This window comes from Meleagris gallopavo, chromosome 2 (assembly GCF_905368555.1).
Source record: "Meleagris gallopavo chromosome 2, MGAL_WU_HG_1.1, whole genome shotgun sequence".
Taxonomy (NCBI): Eukaryota; Metazoa; Chordata; class Aves; order Galliformes; family Phasianidae; genus Meleagris; species Meleagris gallopavo.
In genome coordinates, this window is record NC_139405.1 from 105,489,644 (window position 1) to 105,504,755 (window position 15,112).

Below are 15,112 nucleotides of genomic sequence, written 5' to 3' on the forward strand. Positions count from 1 at the left end.
GTGGCACAGCTGCCCAGGGAGGTGGTGGGGTCACCGTCCCTGGAGGTGTTCCAGAAACACAAAGATGTGGCACCGAGGATCATGGATTAGTGGGCACAGGGGCAGGGTTGATGGTTGGACTTGATGAACTTAAGAGCTCTTTTTCAACCTTAAGGATTCCATGTGCAAACTTCACCACGCCACTATCCAGGCATTTCCCACATAACTAGCTACATTAAGATTAGCATTTCCCATAGTTACCGAGAGAGCACACGATCAGAAACTCTCCACACATCAAATCTGGTAAGATGCAGCCACACAGCACATCACTGCCGGATGAAAGCTGGGCCCATGGCCCAGGAGTTGTGTAAGTGCTCAGGCAAGGCTGGCAGGAGCTCGTCCTGCCTCCTGGAACACTCATTGCTGCCCAGCAGTAAGGCAGGGTGATCACACCAGGCTGACTGCAGCACAGGGACTTGCAAATGCCATCTTCTGCCTTCCAGCAGCTGAGCAAAGAATAGGTGAAAGCACACTTTGATAAGATCTTGTTCTAAATAGACTTTCTGAGCTTGGCAAAAGCTCTACGCATTGTAGTCATTACTTAGCATTGCATGTAGGGATTTTATAAACTTTCCAGTTAGATTACAATGCAAAGCTTGGCTCAACAGATGTATTTTAATTTCCACAGCAGGACCACAGCAGTAGTGTTTGACAACTGGTAAGCCCTTGCAATCTTTCTATTATTTATTTTTTTTAATGTAGAGGTTGCATACATTTACAGCCATTCATCCAAGTGCATATTTGATGCTTCAAAATGAGTGAACTGATGGCACTTGGTCTTTGAGATTCCCTGATTCTTGTATTCCAGTTCCCATTTTTCAGCTCCTAAGTCTTCGACAGAATTGTTTCACTTTGTCCTAATCTTCACTTCTTCAAAAGGCTTAAAGGGCTCTTCAGCTTTAAAAGGGAAAAAAAACTCTTCCAAAGCTGACCTACTGAAAGATTTAACATGCTGAACTGTTTATTTCAATCCAAATGCTGCCTCAATTCTGGAATTGTTCTGTTGTGTAGAAGTAAAGCATCTACAATAAAAAGTAAAGTATCTGCAAACCACAAATTAAGACAAGAGTACACAGAAGTCAGCACTACTTTAATCTTTTTTTATAGCATATTCACTTAATAAAAAGGCTCAAAGATGGTTTGTTGGGAAGATTAATGCTTTGTTTTACAGATAGCACAGCTCATGCACAGGCACATGGCAGACAATCAATTTCAGACCATTTATCAATTATACACCAATTACAGCTACACTTGCAGTATATAATAAAGTCCTTTTTCTCATTCCACAAAATAATTTTTTTTTTTTTTAAAGTCTTTTTAATAGGTCTTTTTTGGGAAAGGTAATGATCACAGCACAAGCAAATGGATAGTAAATAATTAAAAGAAAGTTAAATTGAAGAACCTAAAGAAATGTTTTTCAAAAGGATTCTTACAGGCATTTCAATTGTTGTTGTAAGACTTACCTTTTCTTTTCAATCTGATTGAGTTCACACTCTCTTTCAAGCTCTAGCCACTAAGTAATAATATTCTGAGCAATCTTTGCAGTGCACAGTAAATCCTGTGTTGATGAACTTTAACCCTGACATTTGCAACAGAGAGAACGGACAACTGCACAAGGCAAAAAAAAGAAGTGGTCAAGTCATGCTGATGGTGCTGCTCATTTCTACGACTCCCTGGAGGTTCATATATCCTTGGAAGAGGAGATTTTGATTTAAAGAGGTCATTTGGGGAAACTTGTGACAAAACTCCAGGCTATGCAGCAAATTAAGTTAGAAAAGCAACTCAAAAAAGGTTGATCATTTCAATACAAGAAACCACCACTCAACCAACACAAACTCAATATTCCAAGGCTAGGAACAAAGCCTGGAGGTCATCCAATTCCAAAACTGATCCTTTGTACAAGATCAGATTACTGAAACCAGTGCAGCACTAATAAGGATCACTCTATAAAAGAAATGGATTCACTTCTCTGTCTCAAGAAAGGTCATTTCTTGGTTAAAGAAAACCAACAGGACACGAGATTTATGAAGTTGTACAAAAACAGACTTCCTTTTCTGTGACCAAGTGTTTTACATGCATTTGCTTCAAGTCCCCAGAGAAATGTGCAAATATTATATTCGGTTTGTAGACACAGAAGAAAGTGAGGCTGACCAGCTGTCACCTGGATTTTCAAATAATTCCTTAATTTTTAATGGAAAATTCGAAGAAGCCAGATTCTTTTTCTCAAGACCTGAAATGGTTCCAGTGGCAATTGCATCAACACCATTTGCTGTGTCCAAAAGTCAGATCTCACACATCTCAAGTTAGGTATCGTCAAAATACACAACAGATAGGGAAAAGACTTCTCTGACATCTTTTGCAGATGGACAGACACATTATAAAGAATTCTTTAGCCTGCAAGAAGCACTCTGGGGAGACAGACACAACTGTGGCCCTATTTTGCTTCCTAAGCTCACTATTTACACACCTACCCATCTCTCAAACTTGGTTTCTACCAGAAAGGATGGAAATGGGAAAACATGCATGTTTCCAAAAGTCACAGGCTGTTTTTACAAACTTAGCTCCCAGCCAGAGCACAGCTGAGTCATACGTAAGCAAGGATGGGACAGCACAGATTTCTACCTCTAAAATTTTATCCACAGTTCCTGAAGTGACCTTGGCATCTTAATGAGAAATTAAGCTAAGCTGCTAAGGTTTTCAAATGTATCCTGCTTGCTTTGCACATCTCTACAGAGTTTATTTACAAAACTACTTTTCTTAAGCCAAAAACAAATAAAAACAAACATTTTCCTTGATCTGATATTTAAGATTTCTCTGGTGGAGCTGCACAAAGACGGTTTAGTGGGTGCCCATCTTAAGGGTATCACATTCTGGGTAAGACTGTTCTACATCCTCACTACTCCAGTTATGCTTCTGAGATTTGCTGTCACAATGTTTGTAGGCAAATCTTCCACGCACTTAATGGGCCTCCACTTTTCTCTCTTTTATTAATCACCCCATATAAATTTACTGTGCTTGCTGCTTAGATTAGCAATGGGTATTTGTGAAAATGCAAATGAGCCATTCTTCAGCCTGGCACGCCAGTTTCTCACACAGGACTCACCATCTTGTCTGGGAAGCCAACGCCATTGCCAAACGATTCCTCCCTTGCCAGGAGGCATGATTTGCATGACGTATTCTCTCCTGACTACACTATGAACATTTTATAACATATCTGTAACAATGAACTATGCAGCATTTGTTCGGTCATCGTGCTTTAAGAGAAGCTCTGAATAGCATTCTTCATACCACTAAGTTGGCTTTTGAGAATCTCATTTACCTGTCACTTTGTGCAGTTTGAAAGGCTCACATCAACTCAGGTATTTGTCAGCTGAACAAAGCACGTGTCTCCGGAGGAGGCGGATATTAATACAAACAAAAACACTCCACCCACACAGCCATTTTTAAGTATCTTCTTAAAGCTCCAATCCCACTGCCTATAGTAAGTCTTTTGGCTGCTGTCAGTAAAGCATCTGTTGCACTTGATAGTTTGCTTTTCCATGTATTACAACTTGAGGTTTATAAAGTTTAAATTAGCAGGAACCAGGAAAGAATGCTTTCACTGATCACTGGCTTTATAGCTTTACTATGATATGTTGCATTTAAACAAAGCTCTTTTGTGTGTTTAACTGAATTTCTCTCACTTCTGTCGCCCTTAACACCACATCCCCCCTATTTTCCCTCCCAGAAAACAGACCACGATTGATTGTACAAGCCCAGTAATGGGTTCTGCCTTTTCCTGGACCCCTGTTACTTTGTTTCACACATACATTCTTCACATTTCCTCCCCTTGCAAACGAGCAATAAATTAATCGGTCCCAACCTTAACCCTAACAAACATTACAGGACTTCTCACAGTAGTTTAACAAATTGATGCCAGTTCCTACACAAACTAGTTCCTGCCCTTAGCCACCTCTCCAAGTATTGTGATGCATACAGTGTCTCACTGGCAAGACCATCTTAGAACTACACCTCTCCATCACATTTCTAATCCCCTTCCCACACACTGAATACAAGCCCACTATGAGAAAATAACCATCCAGGTTTATTTCATTCCAAACTGACAAAACTGTGCCCTGCTCAAATTATTTTGCAGATTTAAATATCTTTAGTCCCATAGTAACATTTGAAAACAAATGAAACAGTTCACAGACCAATTAATTGCTATCACATTGTTTATAGCAGGAGGCAAACGTTTGTCTTTAAAATGCAGCAAGTTCTTGGTTATCAAAGCATCTTGCCACTATAGTAAAGTCAGCCTTACTTTACAGATGATGGTAAGTACACAGCAGAAGGAATATATATATGTCATTTATTTAAACTGAAAGCCCTCTATCAAAGCTTCAGTTGTTTGCCTCATTTAATTTACAAAACCTGACCTTCCTCATTCAAAAATCTTACCTGGCATCTCCTTTTGAAAGGTTGGTGTTTACAGGATGAAGAATAACCTTGTTTGCATCCACATCCACCACACATTTTGTATGCAGATCAAGCTCTATAAAGAAATGAGAAAGTGTCAAGTGCTGCTCTTAAAGCACTAGGATTATACACACCATTACTTCCTCCAGACACCAAATTTATTCATGCAGCCTGACAGCCACCCATCAGCTAGAGAATAGAAACAGGACTATTGCCAAATTCCACTTCTAGAGATATTCTGCCGGGATGGATTTTGTCCAGCTTTAAAGCATGCACTCTTTTCAAAACAAGAAAGAGCACTTGGGTTTTTCTGAAGGACAATCAGCACATACAAGACAGTATGAAATTTCTTCTGGGGAAAGATCCATTAGGCATGGTACCACTCTGACAGCTCTTCTCATTGCTGTCTCAATGCCTCCTGCTCGGAGGGAAGGCTGCCCCTGCCATCTGCAGCACGTTTCCCTGGCCACTCTTGTGCTGCTTGCAGCACACCATGCCAGCTGTCAGTCCCGGGGCACCTGCTCACTGAAATTCAAGTCCCATCAAAAATAATTTAGGTATGAGCGTGGAGGAAAGGGCTTATCCTTCCCAACAGGCTCCAAGCCAGCTGGAAAGCCCAGCTCTCCCAAATGATGCTAAGCAATGGGATATATCCTATGAGTAAGAAGAATAGCTGGAATGGATGAGAATTCTTAGCTGCAGAGGCAGGGGAAACGAAATAAAAGCTTCAGATAACACTGACAAGCGCCCAAGGCATCCACCCAATGACAAATGGAGTTAGATACAAAAGAACAAACAGCCACTTGCAACCAAAATCACTGCCTATAGACATAGGTCTGAGCACAAGCAATCCACTCCTATCTTCTTACGTTCCAATGCAGAATTTGGAAAGTGCAGCCAAATGCTGATGCCTACAACCACGACCCACGAATCACACCCAGTGAATGCCCAATGTTCTCACGTGCTGTGATGAAGAGAGGCTACACACAGTAACCTCCATATGGAGTTCCACACCCCACCTCAATCACCCAAATATGCACATCTAATCACATTAATTATAATCCTCGTCCTCCTTCACCTCTGCTCTTTCCTTCTGTGTCACCTCTACGTGCTCACTCACCTCACAGCACCTTATAAACTCAGACTGCAGATCTTAATTTATTGTATGACACCTCGCTGGCTTCTCACTACTGTTAAATAGCATAGGAAAAGGAAGTTTCTCTTTTTGTTGTAAGAGATGTTAGAGGTCTTTCACTATTTGAACGATAACAAAGAAAACCAAAGCTCAAGTCTACCAGTCACACGAAACTCCAGTTCTTTCTGAACTGCTCTGTTATTAAACTCTGCTTTTGTGGAAGGAAAAGACAGACAAGTTTCAGAAGCTGATGTTTATTTTAATGTATCTCCACACCCTGAAAGTCGATTTACCTATCATTAGTATGCAATACATACTTCCTTAATTCAAAGTATATTCTTCACGCATCCCAGATCCGACAGGCCACTATCTCGGTTCGGCTGGTTAGTGATTAACACTCTGTACTGCAGTGACCTGCTTTTCCTCAGCCACTCAAGAAGGTTTTTACATGCTACTTCCCTTACGGAAAGCACAAGGCATGCTCATTCTGTATACAAGTCCTATGGCTGCTCTCATGTTTTTTAAATCAATCTCTTGAGAGAGAATGCTGATATTAGGTTTTGTGCCCAAGACTACTGCTAAACTCAGAAGTATTGCAAGCATTCATTTGATCTCTGTGAAATACTTCCAAGAGCACACACAGACAGGATAAGAGAGTTCCTTACAGTGGGCAAAATGGATGTGTTCAGCCACTGCAGAAAGTTAGAGCAGCCCAGTCAAAGGTCTGAAGAGCATCTGAGGCAGTGTGGATCTTCCCAGTGGGGAGTGAGGAGGCACAATAAGGAGATCTCCTGGCCAAGGCTGAGGTGGTACATCAGCCCAGGGTGTCCCATGAAATAAACCTCAAGAAACAGCTGCAATCAACCTCTAAAGCTGGGTTATTTATCAGATACCCTTAAGACCATGTATTCCACCTACCCTGGCAAAAGTTTCACAGAACAGCACTGCTTTTAGCTAAAAATAGTTTAAAATCTGCTTTAATAGCACATCATACACTTTCAACCAATTCTTTCTCTGTTACAAAGCATATTCTTTGACTGATTTCTGACTTCTTTAATGACTCCAGGTTTAGAGATGAATCTGACATCAGCCACTATTGCAAATTCTATCATAATTTCAACCTCATTAAATCTTCATTGTTACTAAAGCAGGTTAGAGTCATAGAGAGATTATCTTCCTCTTATCCTATGATCACACAGGTACCCCACCCTTACTTTTACTAGTTTCAGTATCTCCTAGGTAAGCAGAGCACTTTCTGCCCCTGAACAACAAGGAGAAGGAGGATGTGCCAAGGTAAGAAGATAAGCACACACATCCAAAACCCACTGATGAGTTCATCTTGCAGCAAGGACTCGTTTGTCAGGGTTGAGCAGTATTGTTTCTTTCCACTGCAGACACAGATAAGGCAGCCTGGAATTTAGAAGTGAAAAGATGACACAGATGGCTCTCACAGTCAAACTTCAGACATTTATCACAGATCCTGTAGCTCTGTGTTTTCACTGTTATACCAACAAGACCTAAAATCTCACCCATTATTATTGCTAACCTTCCTATACCTTCAGTCATCACCAGGCAAACACAATCAACTACTCATCTGCTTCATCTGCTTCATCCAATCAGGAAACCAATCAGCTAATTGCTTTTGGAAAAACTGAAACTAGAACTCATCTCAAGAAATGTGTACTGCAGGAAAAGTCTTTCAAAGCTTCAGCATAAGAGAACTGTGACATCCATAATAAAAAGGTATTACCTTTATCACTCTTCATCATGGCAGGACAGGGGGAAATGGTTTTAAGTTGAAGGAGGGAAGGTTTAGGTTGGATATCAGGGGGAAGTTCTTTACTAGGAGAGTGGTGAGGTGCTGGAACAGCTGCCCAGAGGGGCTGTGGATGCCCCGTGGATCCCTGGAGGTTGGATGCCAGGTTGGATGGGGCCCTGGGCAGCCTGGGCTGCTATGAAATGTGGAGGTTGGTGGCCCTGCGTGTGGTGGGGAGTTTGGAGATTCATCATCCTTGAGGTCCCTTCCAACCCTGGCCATTCTGTGATTCTTTCATTTCAGAGTCATGAAAGTGTTAAGCAAAGCTGGGCTAAGTGCAAAGCTAATTGTTAAGCCACGGGCATCCAAACTACTCGCAGATCTCCCCAATGACTTTGTATTTTACTTGTCTGAAGGAAGGCCTCCTTTAAACTCCAGCTTTTCTCTACCATTTCTCTTGATTTTTCAACTCCCCACAAAAGTGGCAATAAAAATTCAAGCAATGCAGATCTTTAAGTGAAACCCTACATGCATGCATATCTTCAATGACTACAATAACCCTAAGTGCCTTTGACAAGCCTCATAAGCATTGCAAAAAAACCCACCACCAACAAAAGCTCCACCACACCATCCATGCCCTCTGCAGTTTTTCACTAGCTTAAGAAACTCAACGTGTTTCAGATAAGGAACAAAAATGAGAAAAGGAGAGAGCAGGAAAAGCACCCTGGAGCAACATACCACCATAACTAATGGTGGATTCAGCAGGCCAGCAATGTGATGGTGCACTCCCAGAGTAGGAGTTTCCATTCCTTCTCTAATAGCAGTTACACCTCTGGTAATCATAAACTCAGCACAGCACATTTTCCACAGCAGTGTCAAGAAACATGAATAGAGGTAGAACTTTAAAGTGTACTGAATAGGCCTGGGGCAGAGAGAAAGAATGTACGTGAATCCTGGAGGATGGGGAGAGGAAAAATACTTTGGAAAATGCTGGACATTTTCAACTCTAGGAAATCTCCACTTTCATTTTCAGATCAATTAGGGAACTCTCTTCATAAATGGGCAGCAAATAACAACGACACTGGATGGAAATTGAGGTTTCCAACTCATTTCCTCTGGTAGGGGTTTGGAATCAAACCCAGTGCACAATGAAACCCTCTGCACTGCCCTGCAGTCGTACTGGAAGTTTTTCTGCCAGTGTCCCAAGAACACATCTCACAGCCATGGTCACCAAACAAAATGATCCCAGCTGATTGCCCTTTCCCAAGTCATCAAGTGCCTTTATTTCCATACCGCCTTCTCCATCAGATTTCAATTTAAGAAGTTCCTGTTTCTGAGGACTGATAGATTTTTCAGCCCTTTTTTGATCCCAGAAACAAAGATGCAAGCCTGGTACTATAAGGCAGGTTGAATAAACTTGAAGCAGAACTGTCCTGGTCCCACTACCAGATGTGTGGGGCAGCTGCACCTGCAGTGACACCTCGGTTATCCCACAGACAGCACTGAGGTACAAAAAGGAAAATGTGAAAGGCTTGAAGTGCACGTAGTAAGCTCATAAGTCAAAACTGGCCCCAAATGCAACAGCTCAATATAATCTCCTGTAGAGATAACAGAAATTTTACTTTTTAAACTGCCAGTAGATTTTCAGGAGCTTAACATTCCCTTGAAGGCTAGAGCGGAGGACTGCAATATGAGTCTTCAAGCTGCATTGAAAAAGAAATTGCAGTCAGTTCCTTTTGCCTTTTCCAGTCTGAAAAAGCAAATAGCAAGATCACTCCAAAATGTTTAAATACTAATTTAAAAATATTTAGAAGGTCATTTATCACACACTCAGTGAAAGCCAACTAACAAAAACAGAGGCCTTTGTTTTTGTTGTTGTTTTCTCAGCAAGCTGAAAGCTGGCTCAAGCACAACAGGTCCTCACATCTCCCTGCCAGTGTTTGTTGCCTTAAAGTGACTTTTCTCTTTGCCCTTTGCTATGCAGAGGTCAACATAAATAAAGGCAAAACTAACTGACCACACAACAGAGAGCGAAAATAACTCAGATCTAAATGATCCTGCTAAGAGCTTAAAAGACAATGTTAGCCTAAAAACACTCCTAGAGCAGTCAGTATAAGCTGTACTGACTTAGGAGTTTGGGACAAAAATGCAGTAATTTGATTCGTCTCTAATGCTTACCAACACCAAGTCAAAGGAGGTGTCTTTCAAGCTGCTCTGCTATATATTCACTGCACAAATATCATTCATGAAATTTTCAGTTTGTGGCAATTAAAAGTCATCAAATATGCATGAGTACATCTGGAAGGGCACACAATACTACCTTGATGATGAGGTTTAAGTCAGCTCATGACTTAAGTCAGTACATGAGCACAGTGAAGGCAAGCAAGCTCATCTCACTTGTTAACACTACATTGCTCAAATGAGTTTATTTTACCTTCAGTTGTTTCACTTTCTGCAAAAGGAGAGCTTGCCCAATGGCTGTGGTGAAGGCACGACGTGTATGTGGACATTCACCTTACCCACAGGCAGTGCTGCTGCTGCACACGCTGCTCAGCTGGACATACAGCACTTGGGTGACTCTGTGATGCAGCAAAGAGCTCGGAGAAGTTCGGCATGTAACTCCGGGCTGCTTTGTTTCAGGCTTCAAAGTGAATGAAATGCAACGTTTACTCTGCCACTAAAAGCCAAGGTAGAATTATTCACAGCAAGCACGATCCTTTGTCGGCTTCCTGAAGATGAAGCAGAGGTGAAACCAGAGCAGAAATGTAATCTCATACTGCACTTAAGGCTAGCTCTAAAGATGTAATTAGCACAAGAATTGCTTGCCTTTGTGGCATCCCCATTTGCCTGCGTGGTAGTCCCACCGGTTCTTCAGCAGTGGGGAATAAACTCATAACACCTGAGGAGTCCTTAAAAATCAATTGCCTGCCTGAGGAATGCAGGGTGAAACACGAACTCTGCCTGCTTTTCCCATTTGTCACCCTGTCTCCAGGCTGCTCCTACCACAAACATTATTTCATAGGTTATCAACAGCGAGCAGGAAATACTAAAAAGCCCAGGTGCCCGTTTATCACAAGGACAATGGGGAAGAAAAGCCTGGTGCTCATATATTGCCATCAGGATATAACAGGTGCCATTTCATGTACTCTAATGCCATAATTAATCTTTTAAGACTGCTTGCACAAACTCCAATTTATAGATAGAATGTTTCTGTCGTAATCTTCTCTGGGAAAACAAACACAGAACGACCTCTGCTTCCTTCCCCCAAAACAAACACATGCGTCAAGTGCCTGAGAGTGCAACCTCCAAAGAGTAGGACAGAAAATTAGCACCTAACACTGCAGTCAGAGGCTTACACAGATAGAGAAGCAAATTCCCTCCTGACAAGCACTGGAGACAGATGCTTTATCATCAAAATACAAAGGATCCCTGTCTGCACACAGAAACTAGTCCGGATGAATATACACATTACCATAATAGATACCTGAGTGTCCATTTACAAGCCATCTAGCTGTCTACACTGGAAGCCATAGGCAACAAACGTCCAAAAGCAGCGTTCTCAGATAGCACTGCCAGAAGCAGGGCTGGGAGCACACAGCACAGACCCAGGTGGGCATGGGCACCCAACCTGAGCTTCCTGCAGCCTGCTGCCTGCACTGTGTTGCTGCTGCTCCTCCAGGATGCTCTTCCAAGCACTACAACACAAAGGGCAGATGTCACACCGAGTGATGCGGGTTTGTGGGCATGGTGGTGACAGGTGGGTGGTTGAAACAGATGATCTTAGAATCACAGAATGGTTTGGGTTCGAAGGGAGCTTTAAGATCACCCAGTTCCAACCCCCTGCTGTAGGCAGGGACACCTCCCTGTAGCCCAGCTTGCTCACAGCCCCATCCAGCCTGGCCTGGAATGCTTCCAGGGTGGGAACATCCACAGCCTCTCTGGGCAACCTCTTTTGTCTCACCACCCTCACAGTAAAGAATTCCTTCCTAATATCTAGTCCAAACCTACCCTCTTCCAGTTTAAAGCCATTTCCCCTCACCCTGTCACTGCATGCCTTTATAAAAAGTCCCTCCCCAGCTTTCCTGTAGGATCCCTACCTTCATAATTCTACGATTCTGTGACTTGTTTTTGCAGTTAGCTGACTCGTTTGAACAGAAAAGTATTAACTCAATAGAGGTGCAGCAACATTAAGCAGGCATGGTGGCAATGGCTTGGTGGTTGACCCAACCTTAATGGATTAAAAGGTCCTCTCCAACCTTAATGATTCTATGATAGCAGTTGTTTATGCTGGCATAAGATATCACTGACCACATCCTTCAGTGTAACTCACAGAATCATAGAATCCTTAGAGTTGGAAGGGACCTCTGAAGGCCATCTAGTCCAACTCCCCTGTCATGCACAGGGACATCACAGTTAGATCAGATTGCCTAGGGCCTGATCCAGCCTGGCCTTGAAAGTCTCCACGAGTGGGGCAACAACCACACCTCTGGGCAACCTGTGCCAGCGCCTTACCACCCTCACTGTAGAAGACTTTTTCCTTATATCTAATCTAAACCTGCCCTCCCCGAGCTTGTAACCATTTCCCATTGTTCTATCACCACAGTCCCTGCTAAAGAGTCTGTCCCCCTCTTTCCTGTGGCTCCCCTTTAAATACCAAAATGCCGCTATCAGGTTCACCTTGCAGCCTTTGTATTTTGCCAGTGTATTGATAAAGATTTTACATTTTAATTAACACCACATTCAACTGACTAAAGGCACAGAGAAACACAAGGGTTTGAACACGCCTATGGGATGTTTGCACACTAACATCACCCGAGACTAAAATGTTGAATAAAGCAAATCTGTACTGAAAAGCCTCAAGCTGTCTTTTGCTCTGCTTCGTGGTATTACTTGAGCTCTGCACATAAACAGGAGGGGGAACGGCTGTTTGTGAGAGTGGATAGTGATAGGACAAGGGGGAATGGTTATAAACTGAGACAGGGGAGGTTTAGGTTGGATCTTAGGAGGAAGTTTTTCACCCAGAGGGCGGTGAGGCACTGGAACAGGTTGCCCAAGAAGGCTGTGGATGCCCCATCCCTGCAGGCATTCAAGGCCAGGCTGGATGTGGCTCTGGGCAGCCTGGTCTGCTGGTTGGTGACCCTGCACACAGCAGGGGTTGGGACTGGATGAGCATTGTGCTCCTTTTCAACCCAGGCCATTCTGTGATTCTGTGATACATGAAGCCAGAGACAATATTCATAAAGGAAAATCCAACAACAGCAAAGGAAGTCCCTGGTTATTACAAAAAAATAGAACAAGTGGTACACTAGGAAATATTTTAGTGAATGACATATTGCAAGAAAACCAAGAAAAAGGAAGTCTTTAAAAGAAACAGTGCAAAGCTCTCAATTTCATAAAAGCATGTTAACAGAGATCTTTATGCAAAGTATGATTTCAAAAGGATGGTTTGTGGTTTCAAACTAAAAGTGGAGAAGATTTAGATTGGATGTAAGGAAAAAGAGATTTTTACAGTAAGGGTACTGAGGCATTGGCATAGGCTGCTCTGAGCAATGGTGAGTGCCCCATCCCTGCAGACAGCCAAGGTCAGGCTGGATGGGCTCTGAGCACTGATGGAGCTGTGGGTGTCCCTGCTCAGTGCAGGGAGTGGGACAGATGGCCTTGAAGGGGTCCCTTCCAACTCACATGATTCTATGAAGTGCAATAGAGAAGTCATAACCGCTACCCCAAAGAGCTTGCAGCTTCAGATGTGATGCTGCAGGTGAAATAACAGCTAAGTTGCTTTATAAAAGCATGGCTTCCATAGACAGTCTGTAGGATTTAGACCTAATTTGAAGCATAATGCAAAAAATAACATAGATCTGAAAAGGTAAGCCATTCAAGTATAATTAGGAACACTTCCTCTCACTGCTACAAATTAGTACTGCAAGCTTACTTTATAGATTGCCACTTCACACAAGACTGGAGCAGGACCCTCAATGCAATCACCTCGAAATGCAGTGCCATAAGCAACTATTTGATGCAGAAATCCCTTCAACATACACACAGACCTTATTATACTTTTATGAGCTGTATAAATTAGTAATGGTTAAACATACCACTTTTATTAACCTAATAAACCCTCGCCTTAAGAAATTCATAATTCAAACACTAAAGACAACCACCACTGCCACAAGTAAACATTTCAAAGCTTCAATTCCTACAGTTACAGCCATCTGACAGGTTTGCAGTTTTAAGCCCTTTGGTGCAGAGGGAAGGAAAAAACATTACTCGTGACCCTGAAGAAAACAAATACTTGCTTCACGTCCAAAGTCCCAGAACTTCGGACAAATGTTATTTAGAACAAAGCACATACTAAAGGGTTTCCAAGAAAGCCTCAAAGCTTATTGAAAAAAGCAAAGCCACAGAACTTTAACAACTAGATGACTCTTAAGAAAAGCAGCTACATAAATGCTTAAATTTAGCACCAAGGAGGTAAGAAAATATTAGGCTTATCACTATTTCTGCAAATTCTAGGAACATCAGAAACATCACTTGACCATAACATCTGGATTATGGCAAATAACTCACCCAGAAATAAAACAAAACAAGTAACAACAACAACAAACAATTCCAGGAAAGCTTGTTTGGGGTAGGGAAAGGAATTCCATCTTTTAGGCTGGACCTACACGAAACTAAGGTCCCTTCCAACCCAAGCCACACTGTGATTCTGTGAATTCACGTACTGCTTGCAAAATAACAGGGCACTTAATAGCTGCAAAGCAGTTCTTACAGAGAGGAGGTGCACCTCAACTGCCAAGCTACGTGTAGGACAAGTGCTCTTTCTTCCCCCTGAACAGGGAGTATTGGATCCTCAGACATCCATCACTCCTGGATGACCCTGCTAACAGCAAAGCCACAGCAAGTCTTTTTGGTGTGTTACCTCTTTTACTTTCCATGGAATGAAATAGCTCTGATAACAAGATGCACCCCCAAATATATACACCTCTAAAGCTATAATCTTCTGCCACATTTCCCCCCCGATATCCTCCACTTCATCCTCTATTACATCCGTGCAGAATGCAGTCCGTAGCTAAAAATAGCTTGAAGACCATTGAAGACCACCACACGTGCACAAACTAGGGCTGTATGAAAAATACATACAGCAGAAGGGGAAGGTGTATTATTCATCCTCGAAGATTCAAAACTTGACTGAACCTGTGCAATTTAACCCAATTTCATCTGCAATTTGATCCAATTTGATTGGACTAGAGACCTCCAGTGGTCCCTTCCAACCTGAATTATTGTACAATCTCACAATCCAGGCAGTAAAAAAAAAAACAAGACAGAAAATATCTAGGTCGCAGCCAAAATGACCTATGAAAGGAAAGCGACATGGACAAGAAGAAAGACCAAGGCTAGAAGGAACAGAGCCCTGGATATAACCATGAATATATGTAAAAAAGCTTTTTTTTTTTTTTACAACAGGAGTGGTGAAGCACTGGCACAGGTTGCCCAGAGCTGATGGGTGCCTTGTCCCTGGAGATACTGAGTGTCAGGCTGGTTGTGAGCAGCTGATGGAGCTGTAGGTATCCCTGTTCACTGCTGTGGACTTGGATCAAATGACCTTTAAAGGTCCCTTCCAACTCAAACAAATCTATGATTCCATGCCTGAAACAAGGCACCACCTTCCAGATCCACTCCACACCAGTTCCTACCTCACTGTCCCTGAATCTTCTCCCACCAAC

At 42.4% G+C, this 15,112-nt stretch overlaps 1 protein-coding gene across 4 annotated transcripts in view; it reads right to left on the reverse strand.

Annotated features, from left to right (window-relative positions):
- The window catches only part of KIF13B (kinesin family member 13B), a 124,171-nt gene that overhangs the window by 107,205 nt on the left and 1,854 nt on the right, over nt 1–15,112 (reverse strand). For all 4 annotated transcript variants that reach the window (XM_085218276.1, XM_085218274.1, XM_085218275.1 and 1 more), the window contains exon 2: nt 4,480–4,573. In XM_085218276.1, the coding sequence (XP_085074402.1) occupies nt 4,480–4,573 (94 nt within the window). The remainder of the gene's footprint in view (nt 1–4,479; nt 4,574–15,112) is intronic.